General features: G+C 39.1%; 1 protein-coding gene across 3 annotated transcripts in view; it reads right to left on the minus strand.

The window, feature by feature from the left end:
• Positions 1–1,089: 1,089 nt before the first annotated feature.
• impact (impact RWD domain protein) overlaps positions 1,090–17,920 on the minus strand; it is a 50,117-nt gene continuing 33,286 nt past the window's right edge. For all 3 annotated transcript variants that reach the window (XM_038268440.1, XM_038268448.1, XM_038268432.1), the window contains 2 exons: positions 17,584–17,718; positions 1,090–1,500 (listed from right to left, as the gene is read on the minus strand). In XM_038268440.1, coding sequence (XP_038124368.1) covers positions 1,441–1,500; positions 17,584–17,718 — 195 coding nt within the window. In that variant the 3' untranslated portion in view covers positions 1,090–1,440. The remainder of the gene's footprint in view (positions 1,501–17,583; positions 17,719–17,920) is intronic.

Consider the following 17,920-nt stretch of genomic DNA (forward strand, 5'->3'; position numbering starts at 1 on the left):
GTGCTGTTTACCTGTGCAAAGAAAGAAACAACGAAAGAAAAATGTCTGAGGACTTCAGTGTTGAGGAAGAGCATGAGTTCTTTGCCGAGCTGAATGCGCACTTTCATCTGGTTTGGTCTGCCGCGGTTTCCGTAGACTCGTGAACGCGCTTTTAGGAAATCCTTTACACTACTGTTTATGCTCTAAAAAAATTCTAAATGACTTCGTTTCGAGTAAATTCTGGACGCTACCCACTCAGGACACTTGGAATACATTGGACGAGCAGTATGGAGGAATATTGACACGTTTTTTGTGGACTTTTATGGACCTTTCTGCCTCGGGCGCCATAGACCTCCATTATTTGAATGTCAGCAGACAGCAAGAAGCCTCCCAGATCTCCAGATGCATTTGAGATATCAAAAAAGTACTCCAGAGTGTTGCTCAGCATGGGGGTGAGTAGAAAATGAAGGCTAATCATGTTTTGGGTGGACTATTCCTTTAAATATGATGTTTCACAATCAATTCCTCTCAGATAGCCACATACTTGGTGAACAGTCTGTCTTAAAGGAAAAGTCGCTCATATTCAGAATCCAAACTTCTGAAAGTTCTTTAAATCTGAAATGATTCCATCCTGTTCAATAAATGATCAGTGTTTTTAATTCAGAGTAATTTTCATGTGAATGAGCTTTACTGGAGGCATCCATGTTTGTCAAAGAACACTACTGCCACCTACTGGTTAGTGACGTCATGGTGCGGTATCTGCTGTTGATCAAGTCCCAGTGAGGATCGACATACAATGGTTCCAGATTGAGCCAGTAGGTTATCATCATGGAGTGAATCCTAATCCTAAAGTCATTCATTTCTCCCTGTGGAATTAATAAATCTATTAATGTGTAATCTGAAAATAATTTCAGTAGTTCTTCATGTGCTGTAAAAAATAAAATAAATTAAATGATCCGCATGTCGCTCATATTAAACAACCTAAAAACAAATCAAACTCATATCCTGTCAACTATTTTGTAAAATCCTCTCCCTATAAATATTTAATTCTCTGTGAAAAAATTATAATCATTCTTTAATAAGATCCTCATCTAACGGACATGCAATGGATTTATTTGAGAGCTCTTCCATCTTTTTACTCATCATCTAGGCAGGACTTTTTCCTTTTTTCCCCCAAAAACATCAAGAACAGACACTAAAGTAGGAGAGAACATCACACTTCCAAATAGTTCTGCACTTGACTTTTTCCAAAGTAAAAAAAAATCTGGATTTTGTAAAACTGCACAACATCCCCAGCATGAAACCCTGTTATATGGTTGGATTTTTTTGCTTTTAGCTGATCTAAAATAAGTATCTCCAATCAAATCAATTCAATTTCTGGCTAAAATCTGAAAAAATAATAATAATTAAGGCTTTTGAGTCATTTTAGAAACAAACAAAATGCTTTTTTTCTTCTGAACTTCACTTTGTCTTCTTGCTTTTTGGTCTTTTGGTCTTTGCCCCCGCCTTGACGGCCTCATCCTGTGAAACAAGAGCACAGAATTAGAGAATGAGACTAATGATTATTTTTGCCTTGGTGCTCCATTGAACTGTGCCAAAGCTTTTCTCTTGCTAAATATTTGAGTGCTGCTTTGTAGCTGGTGATAGACTCTCTAGCCTAAACCCCCGCTGCGTGTGCAAATGTGCAAATTACAATGTGGTGATTGACATGCACCATACTGTTCTAATGTATCCCAATAATTGCATCAAACTAAACATTGCATTCTTAAGCACTCTTATCAAACATCCCCCGCCTCGCTACGGCGCCGTCAAACCAGCTTCCTGGGCTGTAGGCCTTTTGAAAGGCTTCTACATGACAAGGTGAGGATGTTTTATTCTTTCACAGCTCATTTTCAGCAGGTTCAAACACATGTTCTTACATCCCTGGACTCATTTAATGCAGGTTTTCCTTTAACTTTCTAAGTGAGTCATGCGCCACTAAATATCTGGCAGCCATCTTTTGTTCTACAGGTTTTAAAATGGCGGCACACTTTGTTTTCTCTAAGGTTTTTTTTGTCTTACCAACAACAATGCTGAGACTGGATCAGTGCGCACAGACCGAAGCAGATTACTGATAACGCTCCAATATTTATGAAGTTTGGACGGTGATTTTGTTTCATTACAAAGTCTAAGACCCCCAAAACACTGGGGCACTGGAAAAACGATCTAGAAATAAGTAAACATTTTTTAATTTGAGTGTATTTGCCATTAGTTTGAGCAGGTAAATGAGGTAGTTTGCCAATGGAATGAGTATTTTTACTCTTAAAATAAGATAATTCGATAAAATCCACTCGAAATAAGACAATTCAATTGTGTTTTCTTATTTTAAGTGTAAATTGTCTTGTTCCAATGGCAAAATGTATCTTTTAACTCCTCAATTCAAGAACAAATGTATTTATTTTAGGAAAAAAATGACCGCTCTAGATTTTTATTTTTTCCAGTGGGCTTATTTTAGCTTGAAAAGCAGAGATTTCACTATTTTTATAGACTTTTATGTTATTTTAGGTTCATAAATGTAACATTTAGTTATGTACACTGAAAAAAGTGGGAAAATATTTGCTTCATAATTGCATAATTGCTTCAGTGTTATTCTATGGGTCAAATAGTAAAGCAAAGATCAAAGCCCCGCAGCTCTGGAACTGCTGCAGCCAGAGGCCTGAACTTTTTTGCATTTGTGGCTGACATGATGTAGAACAAATTTAATACAATGAGACCTGCCTTTTTTTCAAGCATGTTCTCTATTACTGCTGTTCAAAATACAGAGATGGGAAGTAACAAAGTACAAATACTTCGTTACTGTACTCAAGTAGATTTTTCTGATATTTTTTCTTTATTTTACTACTTATTTTTATGGTGACTTTTTACTTCTACTCCTTACATTTTTACACAAATATCTGTACTTTCTACTCCTTACATTTTTAAAAATTGGCTCGTTACTTTAGTTTTGAATCATTTCAATGGAGTTACCGTTATTATTTTTCACGTCATCAATACCAAATTCAATCTACCGTATTTTCACGACTATAAGGCGCACTTAAACGTCTTTTTTTTTTCCTCAAAATGTGCGGTGCGCCCTATGTGTGTTGTAACTGCGACTTTTGAGACCACCTCATTGAGGAGATGATGAAAGAGTGGCTGAATGTAAGGAGACCAGGTGTTTTTTTCCACTCATCACCATCGCTGTTAATATGTAACTCCATGCGTGCCCATCTCACAGCTGATGTGAAAAAAAAAGGTGAATCAAATGAACGCTGTGCTCGCCGTTATCTCGGGGGTCTGACAAAGGAACTTCAACCGCTCGACATCGGTGTGAAGCGGCCGTTCAAAGTAAGGCTGCGAGCGGCGTGGGAGCGATGGATGACAGACTGAGACCACAGTTTCAGGATAAGTGGAAGGGAGCGCCGGGCAAGTTACGCCACCGTTAGCGGATGGATTGTAGATGCTTGGACTAAAGTGTCTGCTGGGACTGTTGTTCCAGCTTTCGCAAAAGCCGGCATTATTTCCGAGGAGACGCACGGCACGGAAAGTGACTCTGACAGCGAAGAAGGGGAAACTGGCATGTCTGATTTAGCGCAGCTGTTTAATTCAGAAACAGAGGATGATGACTTTGATGGGTTTGATTAATACTTTGTAATAAATACATGAATAAAGCACAATCATACTCAGTTTTGCTCCCGCTCTATTTTTCTACCTGAAAACTTAATTCAACAGCAGCCTCTGGGCGGGTCTCCTCCTCTTCACCGCGGCGGCTGGCAGGTGTTTTTTCATCTAAATAATCTAAATCTTGCAGCTATATTTGCTGTGATCAGTGGGAATAAAGTAGTTTTAATATGTTTTTAAGTGAGAAGGCGCTCAGACCCCCACATACCAGCAGTGCGCCGACAGTAGAAATCCTTTCATCAGCAGCCTCTAGGCTGGGCAGCCTCCGGGTTCACCGCTGCTGCTGGCAGGTGTTTTTCATCTAAATAATTTTAGCTGCAGGCACCAGGATACCGGTAATAAAAGCGAACATATTCCGTTGGCAGGTTTCAGGATTTTAAGTTAATTTAGGAGTCATCACAGCGCTGTGTCATCTGCCATGTGTCTGTCTCACGGCCAGCTGCCAGGTTTGATTAATACTTTTTAATAAATACATGAATAAAGCACAGTCATACTCAGTTTTGCCCCCGCTGTATTTTTAAATACGCAGTAGAGGTATTTAAAGGTAGTAGAGGACATGTACCTGTATATAAAAAACGCGCCCTATAGTCCGGTGCGCCTTATGTGTGTGTTAAATACAGAAATGGGACACATAACTGAGACTGCGCCTTTTAGTACGGTGCGCCTTATGGTCGTGAAAATACGGTAATTGGATGGGAATCTACGTTGCATTTGACGCACCACTACAAGATGAATCGACAGATTCGGCGGTATTCATTGGCGGCAAATCATTGCAGCTTGGTGGCGGTGGCGTTAGCATAGTAGCATGGACGACGAGATGATTGAAAATGAACACAACGGAGATCTAGTCCTATTGGCAGACATCCATTTAAAATGTAGGCAACGGCATGAAAAAAGTGGTTTCTACTTTTACTTTTATACTTTAAGTAAATTTACAAGCCTGTACTTTGTTACTTTTACTTGAGTAAAGAAGTTTAATCAGTACTTCCACTTTTACCAGAGTATTTTCTAACACAAGTATCTGTACTTTCACTCAAGTACGGAAAGTGAGTACTTTTGCCATCTCTGCTAATAACGCTCTAATATTTTTGAAGTTTGGACGCTGATTTTGTTTCATTACAAAGCCTTAGACCCCCCCAAAAAAAGACTAAATACTAGAAATAAGTAAACATTTTTTAATTTGAGTGTATTTGCCATTAATTTGAGCAGGTAAATGAGGTAGTTTGCCAATGGAATGAGTATTTTTACTCTTAAAATAAGATAATTCGATAAAATCCACTCAAAATAAGACAATGTAATAGTGTTTTCTTATTTTAAGTGTAAATTCTCTTGTTCCATTGGCAAAATGTCTCTTTTAACTCTTCAATTCAAGAACAAATGCACTTATTTTAGGAAAAGAATGGCCGCTCTAGATTTTTATTTTTTCCAGTGGGCTTATTTTAGCTTGAAAAGCAGAGATTTCACTATTTTTATTGACTTTTATGTTATTTTAGGTTTATAAATGTAACATTTAGTTATATACACTGAAAAAAGTGGGAAAATATTTGCGTCATGAATGTTTTGCTGTCATCAAAATGCTTCAGTGTTATTCTATGGGTCAAATAGTAAAGCAAAGATCAAAGCCCCGCAGCTCTGGAACTGCTGCAGCCAGAGGCCTGAACTTTTCTGCATTTGTGGCCGACATGATGTAGAACAAATTTAATACAATGAGACCTGCCTTTTCTCAAGCATGTCTTTATTACTGATGTTTAAAAAATACCTATTATTTTTTAGAATAAAAAAAAACACTTTGATTAATGTTTGAACTGATGCAGCTTGGTCTGTGTTCTACTCACACTATTTATATTTTAAGAAACTAGAAGGTGTTAGCTTTCAAATGATGCATCAAACATCTAATGTGGACCTACAGTTACTCAGTTATTTGCTTTTCCATTTGTGTATGCTAAACAGTCGAGGATTGTTTCAAACTGGGTGGATGTTCAGAGGTTAAAGGTGTCATTTAATTTAAAATCCAACTTTTCCAAACGTCTTGGCTGAGCGGAGGAGTGGAAAGATTATGTTAATAAGGTTTCAATCGTTAAAAAGATTACATTGATTCAGCTTTGGGGTTAATTATGTTTTCTGTTTTGTTTTTTCATAAACTCATCGCTATAATTCTTTTCATGCTGTATTTTATCAGTCTTGACCTTCATAATAGAGTCTCTGAAATGACATAAGATCGTGATGGAAAACCAGTAACTCTGGGGATACCAGGATGACCAAGGGCTTCAAAATATCCCACAAAAATAATACATTTGGAATTAAATATTCCAAAGACAATCAGATCTTTTCCACATGATCATTTGCAACCACTTAAAAAATATCAAGGCTAAATATTCCCTTTTGCCACCACTAAAGTGTAATAGAGGTATAAAAGCAAATAAATACAAATCATGTTGAATGTGACTATATTTGTATCATCATCTTTATTATAGTTGGGTCATTCCATGAAAACTGTTAAGATTGGGTCCATAACATTCAAAGAGGAATAGGAAGCATAATAAAACTGTCAGTAATACTTTAAGTGTCTAAAGCCATTGATTTAAGTTTAGTTGGTAGCATGAGGTCAAATAAAACTGAATAATAAATATATATTTTTGCACATTTATAACTTTTTATGTTAAACTGCAATAATTTTCTCATGTCCGCTCTGACCATTTTTCTCATTCGCGTAATGTAAAACTTAAGAAATATGAAATAAATCTTAATATTTTTTTGTTGTTATGGTTAGAAATACTTTCCTCTTAATAGGAAATGTTTTAATTATATTAAAATGTCATAGTTTTTTATTGAAATAGCAGGATTTTTCTATGTCCTTCAATTTCCACCCCGTCACACCAATGTTATTTTGCGGCAAAATGCAATACACTTCCTAGAAGTGACATCACTAACAGGAAGTGACATCACTAACAGGAAGTGACATCATTCAACAGTTTGAAGAAGAGAAATCCAAACAATGGTGAGTTCTGTTTTTTCTTTAAGAAAATCTTTGGTACATTTTTCCTTCCATATCCTTTCTGTTAACCGTAGCATCTCCACCCCGTCACACACAAAAAGTGGGGAAAACAATTTGTTAATAAAATTTTGAAATTATATTTGTATTAATCATTCATTTTTCATTGTACTTCAATGCTAACGGCACCATCAGGTTTTAACATATCCAGAAATTGAGCCATATTGATTTTCCACCCCGTCACTGAAGCCTAGAATCATTGTGATGGTGGCAACGTTCTTTATATTAAATTAATGCTGTACATCACATAAAAACATAAAAAAAAACACTTTGAACATACTATTGTTTTTTTTTTTTTTTTAAAGACACTTTTTGAAGTGAATAAAATTTAGTTTGTCTTACTTTTATCTAAAATTACCCTTTAATTTGTCAACCTTTGTCCTGTGACGGGGTGGAAAAGGAAACTCTGTTCCCTGGATATATGCTCTGTTCGAAATCCTGGGACACGTCCTTAGAAGACCAGATTTGAAGGCCGATTACGTCATAGCGCCGCGCCGAGGTCTGGTGGGATTCCAAGAGTCCTCGTTATGCGGCCTTAAAATGCTTCCTTCTTTTTGCCCGATTTGCAGGACGGGTCCGATGTATCCTCGCTATCCTTGGTTTACCCAGGATTCATTGCGAGACCAAGCAAGCCGGGGTTTGCTCTGTGATCAGAGGAAAGGTTACTTGGCGCTGAATAGTGGTGAATAGTTCCGTCTGAGATTAATGATTGTTTTAATGGTTATTGAGTCAGATATGTGGCGGTAATGTTTGGTTTATCTAAAGGTTTTTATCTGTTACTGTGTAAATGGGTTTGGCTGGAATTAAAGGACAGATTCTAATATATCTGCAGGGTGGGGACTATAAATCTGATAGGATTTAAATTTTTTATTGCTTTTTTGCACAATATGCTTAACTAAGTATTTTTTGTTGTTAAATATTAGAGATTTTGCAGATATATTTTTATACATACATTGTTTAGATTTACTTATATCTTTCTACCCCTTTTATAGAATAGAATAGAAAATCCCTTTATTGTCCCACAATGGGCAAATTTACAGCAGCAGAAAGATTATTGAAAATGGTCACACATAAGTGGACCTTGTGGGAAAATGTATAAGAATAACATAATAGGGAAGAGTTAAAATATAAACAATAAAATTCTGTAAAGTGTTTTAACAATATCAAACTGGAGGATAAATAACCAATATGCAGCTATGGACATTTTTACAGTAATGGATATTTGAAAATAGCAGCAACATCAGAGATGTGCAGAATGACAGCAGCAGGTTATTTAACTGACTAAGGTTTCTATCATTACATTTGATTTGATTTGTTCCTGCTCCCGCTGGTTGGAACCTTTATTTCACTCTGGATTCTTGTGAGTGTAGTCTTTGTTCACGTTACAATAAAAAAAAATAAAAATAAACAGTTTTGAAAACTTGTATATTCATTCTTTTCCTGCTTTGTGTGTCAACGTTCACGGTTGCTAAGCAAAGGCGGTAAAACCCGCCGAAGGGTAGACCTGTTCGAATTCACAGCCATAACTCTTCCGGTCTCCTTATTTTCACGGACTTGGAAGGATCCAGTCTAGGTAGACCGCGTCCTTGGAGGATGCAGCCCAGGATTTCGAAACAGAGCCATAATGTGCTAAAATATTCGCAGAAAATGGTGTCTGAGCTTGAAAAATATGTTACATTTTCTACAGGCTATGAAACTAAAAAAAAAAGAAAAAAAAGGTTATGATCAAAAACCTCTAAATTCAGAGGTCCAATCTTTACACTTTCCATGGAATGACCCAGTCCATCAAAGTCGCAGTCTTCAGAATTTAATTATACAGGCAGAGATTCGTCACCACATCAAGAAAAAATGTATTTTGTTTCTTAATTTTTCATGTTATAAACACACATTTTAATGCATTTCAAATCTGCTAATGATGAAGATAAAAACATATGCACTATCTTTCTATTTGTTTCATTCTTTTTTCTATTTCTTTAATTATTTTTTGGAAAGCGGGGGTTTTGTTTTGCTAATCAGCCGACTTCAATGTTAAACACCTAACCAGAGTCCAAAGCTAGAAATTGCTGTCAGAAGGTACATAATTAGTTATTAGCCTCCAACTGTGTGTAATTTAAGAGCACTATAAATCAGCTATTTTATAAAGACCTCAGAGATTTGTTAAAGAACAGGAGGAACAAACATCTCTTGAAAATCAAGCAACACAGCTGCCAGATCAGGGTTCATTATTTAAACGTTTAAGACATGATTAAGTTATTAAACAGTTCCCTTTAAATATACCTGTGCTTAATCCATCATTTAAAAAAGGCTGGGCCATAACCTACAGTGAGAATGGAGAACATTTATCAGAGGCCAAGAGGCTCATTGGAGGAGCTGCATAGATCCGCAGGAAGAAAACAATCTGCACTCCTAAAGGTGAAAACGTGAAGCAGAAGTAACCTCAGGATAGTTCGTCAAAAGCCATGAGACACATGAGGGGAGGAATGATCCGATCAAATGAGAATATAAAAATAGATCCTTTGTCCTCCATGCAAAACAGAAAGCTAACACTGCACTGCGCTATCATCCTGACCGAGTCACGGCTTAACTCCATACCGGACAATGGCGTTAGCCTGGAGGGGCTCACGTTAATCCACGCCAATACGAAGCGTTAGGACACGAGGAGGGCGGCTGTGTGTTTACATCAACAAGTACAAGTAAAGAAGCGCTTGGACTTCCTGCGAAGGATGAGGAGAGCCCCCCCCCCATCCTCCCCCCAGAAGCACCATAGAGAGCGTTCTGAGCAGCTGTCTCACTGTGTGGTGTGGAGGCTGCAGCGCCTCAGACTGGAAGAAGGTGAGAACAGCAGAGAGGATCATGGGGGCTCCTCTTCCCTCCATTAAAGACATTTCATCCCAGCGCTGCGTGTCCCGAGCCCGTGACATCATCAATGACCCCTCACCATGGACTGCTCTCCCTGCTGCCCTCTGGGAAGAGGCTTCACAGCATTCATTGCAGGACCAGCAGGTTCTCTAACGCCCGGGCGTACACTCTGCAATTATTTTGCACTTTTCAGGATGACTTTCCAGTTGTGCGATTTTTCGATGGGGCCGACTTTCAGCCTGATGGTGCGTGGTGTAGCGTACAGGGGGTAACGAGGGGAGATCAGCCTCTAACGACCACCTCCCCTTCCGGAATCGTCGTGAGACCATCCTGATCTCGCGAGCTTTCAAGGTTTCACTCGCTTATCAGTCTGGAGACTCTCCGTTAAAGAAAATTTGGAGCCGTTCACCAAACGAACGTCCAATCAGCGTTGGCTTTGAGGCGGGTTGAGGTGTGACGCAACGAGAAGCACGACAGTTCAGTCTAAAGAACATGGCGGCTTCAGCCGATGAAACTAGCGTTAGCGTGGCTATCGAGCAAGTTTAATCGGAATTACAGAGTATTTCTTCACTGAAAGAAGAGCAAAACACTGCTCTGGAGGCTTTTCTCAGAGGAAAATATGTTTTTGCTCTTCTCCCGACTGGTTTCGGCAAGAGTTTGATCTATCAATTGGCTCCTCTTCGTCGTCGCTCTGTTAGTACGTCATATGCTTCGTTGATCTGATTGGTTTATTTGGCCCGTCTATCACCAGCATAGGCCAATCAGCTAACCAGTATTTTCGCCCCTTCCCAAAATTACTTCAACAGAAGGTTTCCAGATGGATATGCGGAGCAAATCCATCTGGCGGAGTCAGGTTACAGGAATGGTAAGGTCGGGAGAAAATCAAACATGTTTGAAATTCAGTCGGCCGTCTTAAGGTGGTCGTGGGTAAATCGCTCAGTGGGCAAACAAGGACTCTTCTTCTTCTTCCTCTCAGAGGTAAACCCAGCAGCATGGCGGGGGGGCAATGAGGGAAATGGAGTTCTTTCTGTCAAACTGTCAGACCGTAGTAGCCACGTTAGCTCAGCCATGTCTTTGTCCAAATGCGTCGCCTCCTTTTCTTTTTAGGGCTTTCAGCACTAAACTGTATGAATTTCCAAGGCAGCGTATGCCCGGCTTAATCAAGACACAAACCAAGACTCTGCATCACACTGACATCATATTTGCACTACATGGCGGATTTTCAAATTCATCCCAATTCAAAGTTTCTGCTGCATTTTGCACCATATGCTTCTGATCACTGCTGCACTTTATAACTGGTAAAGTTCATTTCCCTGTTGCAAGCTGCTCGTTCACTTTTGAAAAGCTGCATGCATCAAAGTTTCGTCTCGCACGCTGTGACCATAAAGTTGTCTAAGTCTAAAACAACAACAACAACAAAAAACATCCTGACATTGGAGTGAAATCAGGTGTTTTCTGTAACGTTCAGGAAATGTTCAGTCAGACTTCTTCACCTGTTCACAGGTATGTTTGGTTCCTGAGCAAGGTGCTTTCATTTGGCTCTGATTTGGGGTTTTTTAGAATTATTATTATCAAAAACTTAAAAATGGATATATGATTTTACAAAATTAGAATTTAGTAAATATCTATTTTTTACTACTTTTTCAGTTTTGTGCTTTTGAATTACTAGTGTGAATTTATCATTTTCTTTAATGGGAGGGCAAACAGACCTAGAGTCTGGACTTCAGAGCAAACTGATCATTGGGGCTCGAAGTCGAGTACGGGTCATGAATTCCACCCAATTAAGATTAGTTAGGTTGGTAAAAAAGTTAGTAGAAAAGTTAGTAAAAAAAAAACAAACAAAAAAGGGCTCATGCACAAAAGCCAATGATTACTAAAGTACTGCTTATCTAAAGACAAACTGTGTCACTTTTGGCCACTGGGGGTGCTAGACTTGTGACTTTCATGTGTAGCGCCCCTAGTGGCCACAGGCACCACATCACTGTTGCATGGGGGGGTGGGGGTCGGTTTCATCCAATTATTCACAGCCAGCAACGTAACATTAAAAATCCCACAATAAACCGACATCTGAGTCTCTAGGCAGGTTTAACACAAAATTAGATTCAAAGCCAGAAATGATACCTGAATGAAGTTTCCCCCCCACCTTCTTCAAATCAGACAAAATTAGTGTCAAACGTTTGTGCAGCAAAAATTTTCATTTGTGCCGCTAAAGATATAAAGAGATGTTTCTAGAGGTCATCAAAGGTCAACCAGCCCCCCCACCTTCTTCAAATCAGACGAAATAGGTGTCAATTAACTCAGCTCCGTTTGTGCAGCAAAAACAGCTGTTAACTGACCTTTGATGACCTCTACAAAATATTATTAATATCATTGAAATGATAGCAGCACAAAAGAAAATTGCCATACAAAAATATAAAATTTTAGAATTATTTTTAAATATAAAATATTTAAAATAAATATCAAAAAAAATTAAAAATGCATATTTTAAAATATATAAATTTTTCAACTGCCATCATTTTAATGATATTAATAATTGTTTGTGGAAGCCATCAAAGGTCAGTGAACATTTGGTCATTCTGAAACTCTGAATTTCATATAAATTATTATAAAGTTGCTAACCTTTGATTATACAATTTTAAACTGTAAAAAAATGATAGCGGCACAAACGGAAATTTTTGCTGCACAAACGTTTGACACCAAATTTGTCTAATTTAAAGAAGGTGGGGGGGCTGGTTGACCTTTTGACCTTTACATTTTCATTAATATCTTCAAAGCCAAAGCTGCACAAAACGAAAACTTCTGCTGCACAAACGCAGCTGAGTTAATTGACACCCATTTCGTCTGATTTGAAGAAGGTGGGGGGGGGCTGGTTGACCTTTCGATGACCTCTAGAAATATTTCTTTATATCTTTAAAACGATAGCGGCACAAACGGAAATTTTTGCTGCACAAACGTTTGACACAGATTTTGTCTGATTTAAAGAAGGTGGGGGGGCCAACTTCACTCAGGTAGAAATGATGGCGTTTAGTTTCAGTGGCCCCCCCAAGTTTATTACTGGCCCCATCTGCCCCCCCCCTGAAACATTTCTGGAGGCTCCACTGGTCTCTGTTAGCTCTTGTTTGCAGCCTGCTGGCTTTATCTGCTCTTTCCTTCTACTAAACATCGAAAATAACAACAGAAATATGACTGAATACTAGGAGCAAAATGTTAACCTAACAGTCTAAGAAAAAAGCTGAGAAAAGAAAATTGATTTTACTTCTTTCAGCCTGCGGCAACAAATAAACTCCTATCCATGACCGGCTTGTTTTTCCTCGTGAACGATCCCTTCCACGTTGTCCCTTTCTAGCCTCCTCTGAATCTTTTTCCTTCCCCAGCCATGACCAGCAGTCGAGCAGGCGGGAAACTACTAGAGCTAAAGCCTTAGCTCCATGACGATATGAGCGCCTGCGGCCGTAAAGCCATACGTTCTTCCAGGTCACATGACCTGACCAACGACGTTGCGACTTCTACTAACTAACATAGTCGGCATTTGACGAGGGGAGCCCCGCTGGTAGCATTGATAGATCAATGCGTTCAATTCTGGCCTGAGGAATCATTCGAAATAACTCGTTATGCATCATAATCTATGCGTCACAATGTATGCTGTGCACCTTTAAGAAAAAACAATAACTATCATTGCCATGCACTACTCTGTGTTGCACGGCTTAGTTTTCCAAAATGTGAATAAAGTTGAAAGGTATTAAAAGTGAATGGGAATTAGTTTTCTATGAAAAACTGATAAACACCTAAAGTCACCCCTTGTCATGACAATTGTTTGGTATTTTTAGAAAGTATGTTTTTTACTTTTGCATTTACTACACACTAAATATATATATATATATATATATATATATATATATATATATATATATATATATATATATATATATATATATACAGATATATTTGCAATGTTTTTTTATTATAAGTCAGTCCCTCAGCCATTATTTATGATTAAAAAACCTAAATTAGAATAAATCTACTTATGCAAACAAGGAAGGTGTTAGACATAATAGTGGTAATTAGTGCTGGAACCGTTATTAATCTATTGTAGCGCGGGTTGTGCTCTGCAATGCTCATGGCTCATACATTTTTTTAAAAACATCCTCTCATTGGGCCCTCATTAACTCTGACATTGTTAAATGGCTGAAACTGTCTTTTATCACGATATGCATGAGGATAATTGAAGTGTTCCTCTGACCTGCTAAAAAGCTTCAGACAGGCTTCTGATGGCCTGAGACAACTACAATTAGGAGGTTCATTTTGGGGGAACAATTAATAGAAATCTGTTTTTGCTGCAGAGCCAGCCAGCGTGAATCGGTTGTCACAGAGTCCTGGGGTTTGATGTCCCCGGGGAACTAAGCTCTGCTTTTGGTGGGGGACTGGAATTAAGCACTGATTGGTGAAATGAGTTAACAAGGTTCTTTAGGAAGGAAGTTTTAGAGCAGCAGCTTTGCCTCGACGACCTATAACTTTAGGCTAAAATGGAAACAATTTGGGGTGTAAATGGAGCAGAAGGCAGAACCCAACACTGATATCCGATGTCTGCAATTTCACAGCATCTGAACATTTACTGTTTAAAATAAGGTGCATGAACTGGCACCACCATTAAATTTATACAAAAAAAATTAAAAAGTCTTTAAAAAGATCTTTTTATTGCATGTGAGCATTCAATACATGGCTGCACATTGTAGAACTGCTGTCTTGCAGCAAGAAGGTTCTGGGTTTGAATCCCGGCCCGGGGTGTTTCTGCATGGAGTCTGCTTGTTCTCCTTGTGCAGCGTGGGTTCTCTCTGGGTACTCCGGCTTCCTCCCACAGTCCAGAAACATGACTGTTAATTGGCTTCTTTAAACCCGGCATAAACTGTATGATGTTTTGACATTTTTGGGCTGATTCTCCAGTCGTGCAAGAATTTTTCCATGTGGTGTAGTGAACAGGGGGTAACGAGGAGCGATCAGCCTCTAACGGCCACCTCCCATCAGGAATCATGTTTGAAATTCAGTCGGCCGTCGTAAGGTGGTCGTGGGCAAATCACTCAGTGGGCAAACAAGGATTCTTCTTCTTCCACTCAGATGAAAACACAGAAGCATGGCGGGGGTGTGCTAACTTTTACAGTTGCCTTTTGTATCTATGCTTCTTTTTCTATGTCTGCTTCTGTCTCCTTGAACCCCAGTGGGCCTCAGCAGATGGCCGCTCACACTGAGCCTGGTTCTGCTGGAGGTTTCTTCCTGTTAAAAGGGAGTTTTTCCTCTCCACTGTCGCTACAAGCATGCTTTGTGTGAGGGATTGCTGAAGAGTCAATGAGTCGATGCAATCAGCTGGTTTTCCTTAGATAGAAAACTTTGAATCAATCTGACTGGATGATCTGGTGAACTGGAGAGTGACCTGAGATGACATGATGTGAATTGGAGCTATAGAAATAAACTGAATAGAATTGAACACTTTGGAGCTGAGTCCCACCTGGTTTTTAGACGTAGAGTTTGAGCAGGTAGATCGCATCAGAGCGTCGAGTCGCACAGTGTGAGAACAAACATGGTGAGCTGGGAACTTTTAAACCCTGAGGTTTCATCGTACGTTTGAGTTGTAGCTGCATGAAACGATTGAAAGTATCGTAGAGCGTATTAACGGCTAAATCGTTTTTAGGCGAGCGTGTGCAGGGTATCTTGTCTCTTTGTTGCCCTGCGGTGGACAGGAGACCTGTTTGCCCATAGACTGATGGAGATGGGTACCAGCCCCACGAGGATCCGGAGGGATGAAGTGGGAGAAGATGGATGGAATTGGATATGAAAATATTGGTTCAGTCATGATAAATTAAATAATGTTGCGGAATATCATCATAAAATGTTGATGGGAAGCTTTAATTTTTCTACCTATCTTCTCTTCAGCTCAACCCACAGATTCTCAGCAGGATTGGGGTCTGGGAACTGATTTGTCGATGGAAGAAGGTTGGTTCTTTGCTTATTTTAATATTTCTATGTGATTCGGCCAATATTTCATTTCCACTATTCCAGTGAGAGATTAAACAAGAAACCTCTTTCAGTTTTCTGGCATTTTTTTTATCTATAATGTCTTTGTATTTTTAAGACTTCCTATTGCCATGCAAACCATTTTTCCATACATGTTTAATAGCGAAGCAGCTCCAGAGCACCGACCATACGTATAAGGTGTTTTCTTTCTCCACATATTCAGCTTTTGTTTAACTGCAAACCAACCTGGAGTGCTCTTTTGAGAGAAGGTCAATCTCATACTCCCTCACAGCGACTATTGCATATGTTTCCTTGTGTTTACACTAGGAAACATGGAGACATACAGTGCCTTACCTAAATAACATTCCAGTAATGTCTTCCCCTGCAGCATATAATTGTGATCTCCACATAAATTAGGCAACCAGATGTTTGTGGAAGATGGTAGAAAAACATCCTTCCTACATCTCCCACTTCTTTATACAACTCCCAGCTAAAATGCTGCAACATAAAATGTCATTTAAAAAAAGCGATGCTAACACCCTTCTTATGCTCACTAATATTCAGGTTCCACAGGATGCTACATTTTTCAAAGGTAAAAAGACAGTTGGACCAAATTAATTTAGTCAGTTAAAATGTAGAGGATGAGCTTTTACTTCCTCGTGGATCATCTAAATCAGTGGTCCTCCTAACTGTCAATCATTCCGGTGATATGTTTACGTAAGGCCGTCCTACGTGCTCGTCCCGTTAGCTAGCTTTTTCTGCGCACTTTCAGGCGTATATCTGTGGTGAGCTCCGGTTTCAGACAGTCATTGAAGCTCATTGACTGATTGAAAATGGCCGATGGTCAGAAGAGGAAAAAGTGTCTACGAAGTGGATGAGAAGAAAAGAAAGGCAGATATATCCCAGAATGCTTTGCGCAGAGAGCTCTCCTCGCAAAGCATTATGGGATTTGCTGTCACAGAGGCGACTAATAACAACGATGTGGTGGAGGAGGAGTTACGTGACCAACGGGGCAAAAAGCAGTGATCATCTGTCTGAACGGTCACTGTGGGCATTGTCAGTTTCACTATAGCTCTGGTGAATTTCAATGGTGAAGTCCTCTGGAAATCTTCAATAATTGTTGTTGATTGCAGATGTGTCTAGTAGTTCCCATTGCACCTGAGTGAAGTTGGCCCCCCCACCTCCTTCAAATCAGACAAAATTAGTGTCAAACGTTTGTGCAGCAACAATTGTCATTTGTGCTGCTTTGGCTTTGAAGATATTAATGAAAATGTAAAGGTCAAAAGGTCAACTAGCCCCCCCACCTTCTTTAAATTAGACAAAATTGGTGTCAAACGTTTGTGCAGCAAAAATTTTCGTTTGTGCCGCTATCATTTTAAAGATATAAAGAAATATTTCCAGAGGTCATCAAAGGTCAACCAGCCCCCCCCACTTTCTTCAAATCTTCAAATCCAAAGCAGCACAAACGAAAATTTTTGCTGCACAAACGTAGAACAAACGTTTCTACGCCAACTTCACTCAGGTTGATTTAGCTTGTAAAGCGGGGAGAATGGCGCTAGGCTTACCGCACCGTGACGTCACTGCTGGAAGATGGCAGGAGGGAGGGGCTACTATATTTGGGCAAAAATGGCCGCTCCCAGACTATGTGGTCGCCATGAAAATATATTGCTTTTATTTTTTTTCTTACTGATTAACGCTAAAATAATGAAATCACTGCAAACGTATTAGTTTCAGGTATAAATAATGATCCATTGATTATTCCGGCTGACTGGACTTTTCCCTTAACAATACTAATATATTTATGAATGATAACTGAAATAAATAAATAAATGAAAAAAGTGCTTAAAATCAACACTTTCTGTTTTCATAGACGATATGAAAAGAAATGAACATGTTCTACTGTAATTTATGAAACAAAGTTGAAAAGATGGGTATTTAAACAAAACAAGCATTAAAAATACAGTGAAACTGCCTCCTTAGTGTCTCACCGTGGCGCCGACGTATCCCTCCTCCATCAGGACGCTTCTGGCACAGTTGTTGATGTGCTTGAAACGGTCGGGACCCAACAAAATGCCTCCGTACCACCGAGACACCACCACCATGACATTCCGCACGTCCAGAATCTGAAATGAGACAAAACAGGAGCGAAATGACTGCAGATTTCAGATGAAACAACATGTCACCTCCTCTGGCAGCTGAATATTTCACACCAGATGTGTTAGAGTGGTTAAATAGGAATGAAACATTTCAGTCACACCTGCCAATCTAAAGCCGCCAGCCTGACAATCAAAACTCAAGCAGTTCAACTCTGCCTTTCTTATGACG

Source organism: Cyprinodon tularosa, unplaced genomic scaffold (assembly GCF_016077235.1).
Source record: "Cyprinodon tularosa strain WSP-4 unplaced genomic scaffold, ASM1607723v1 ctg119, whole genome shotgun sequence".
In the NCBI taxonomy this organism is placed as follows: domain Eukaryota; kingdom Metazoa; phylum Chordata; class Actinopteri; order Cyprinodontiformes; family Cyprinodontidae; genus Cyprinodon; species Cyprinodon tularosa.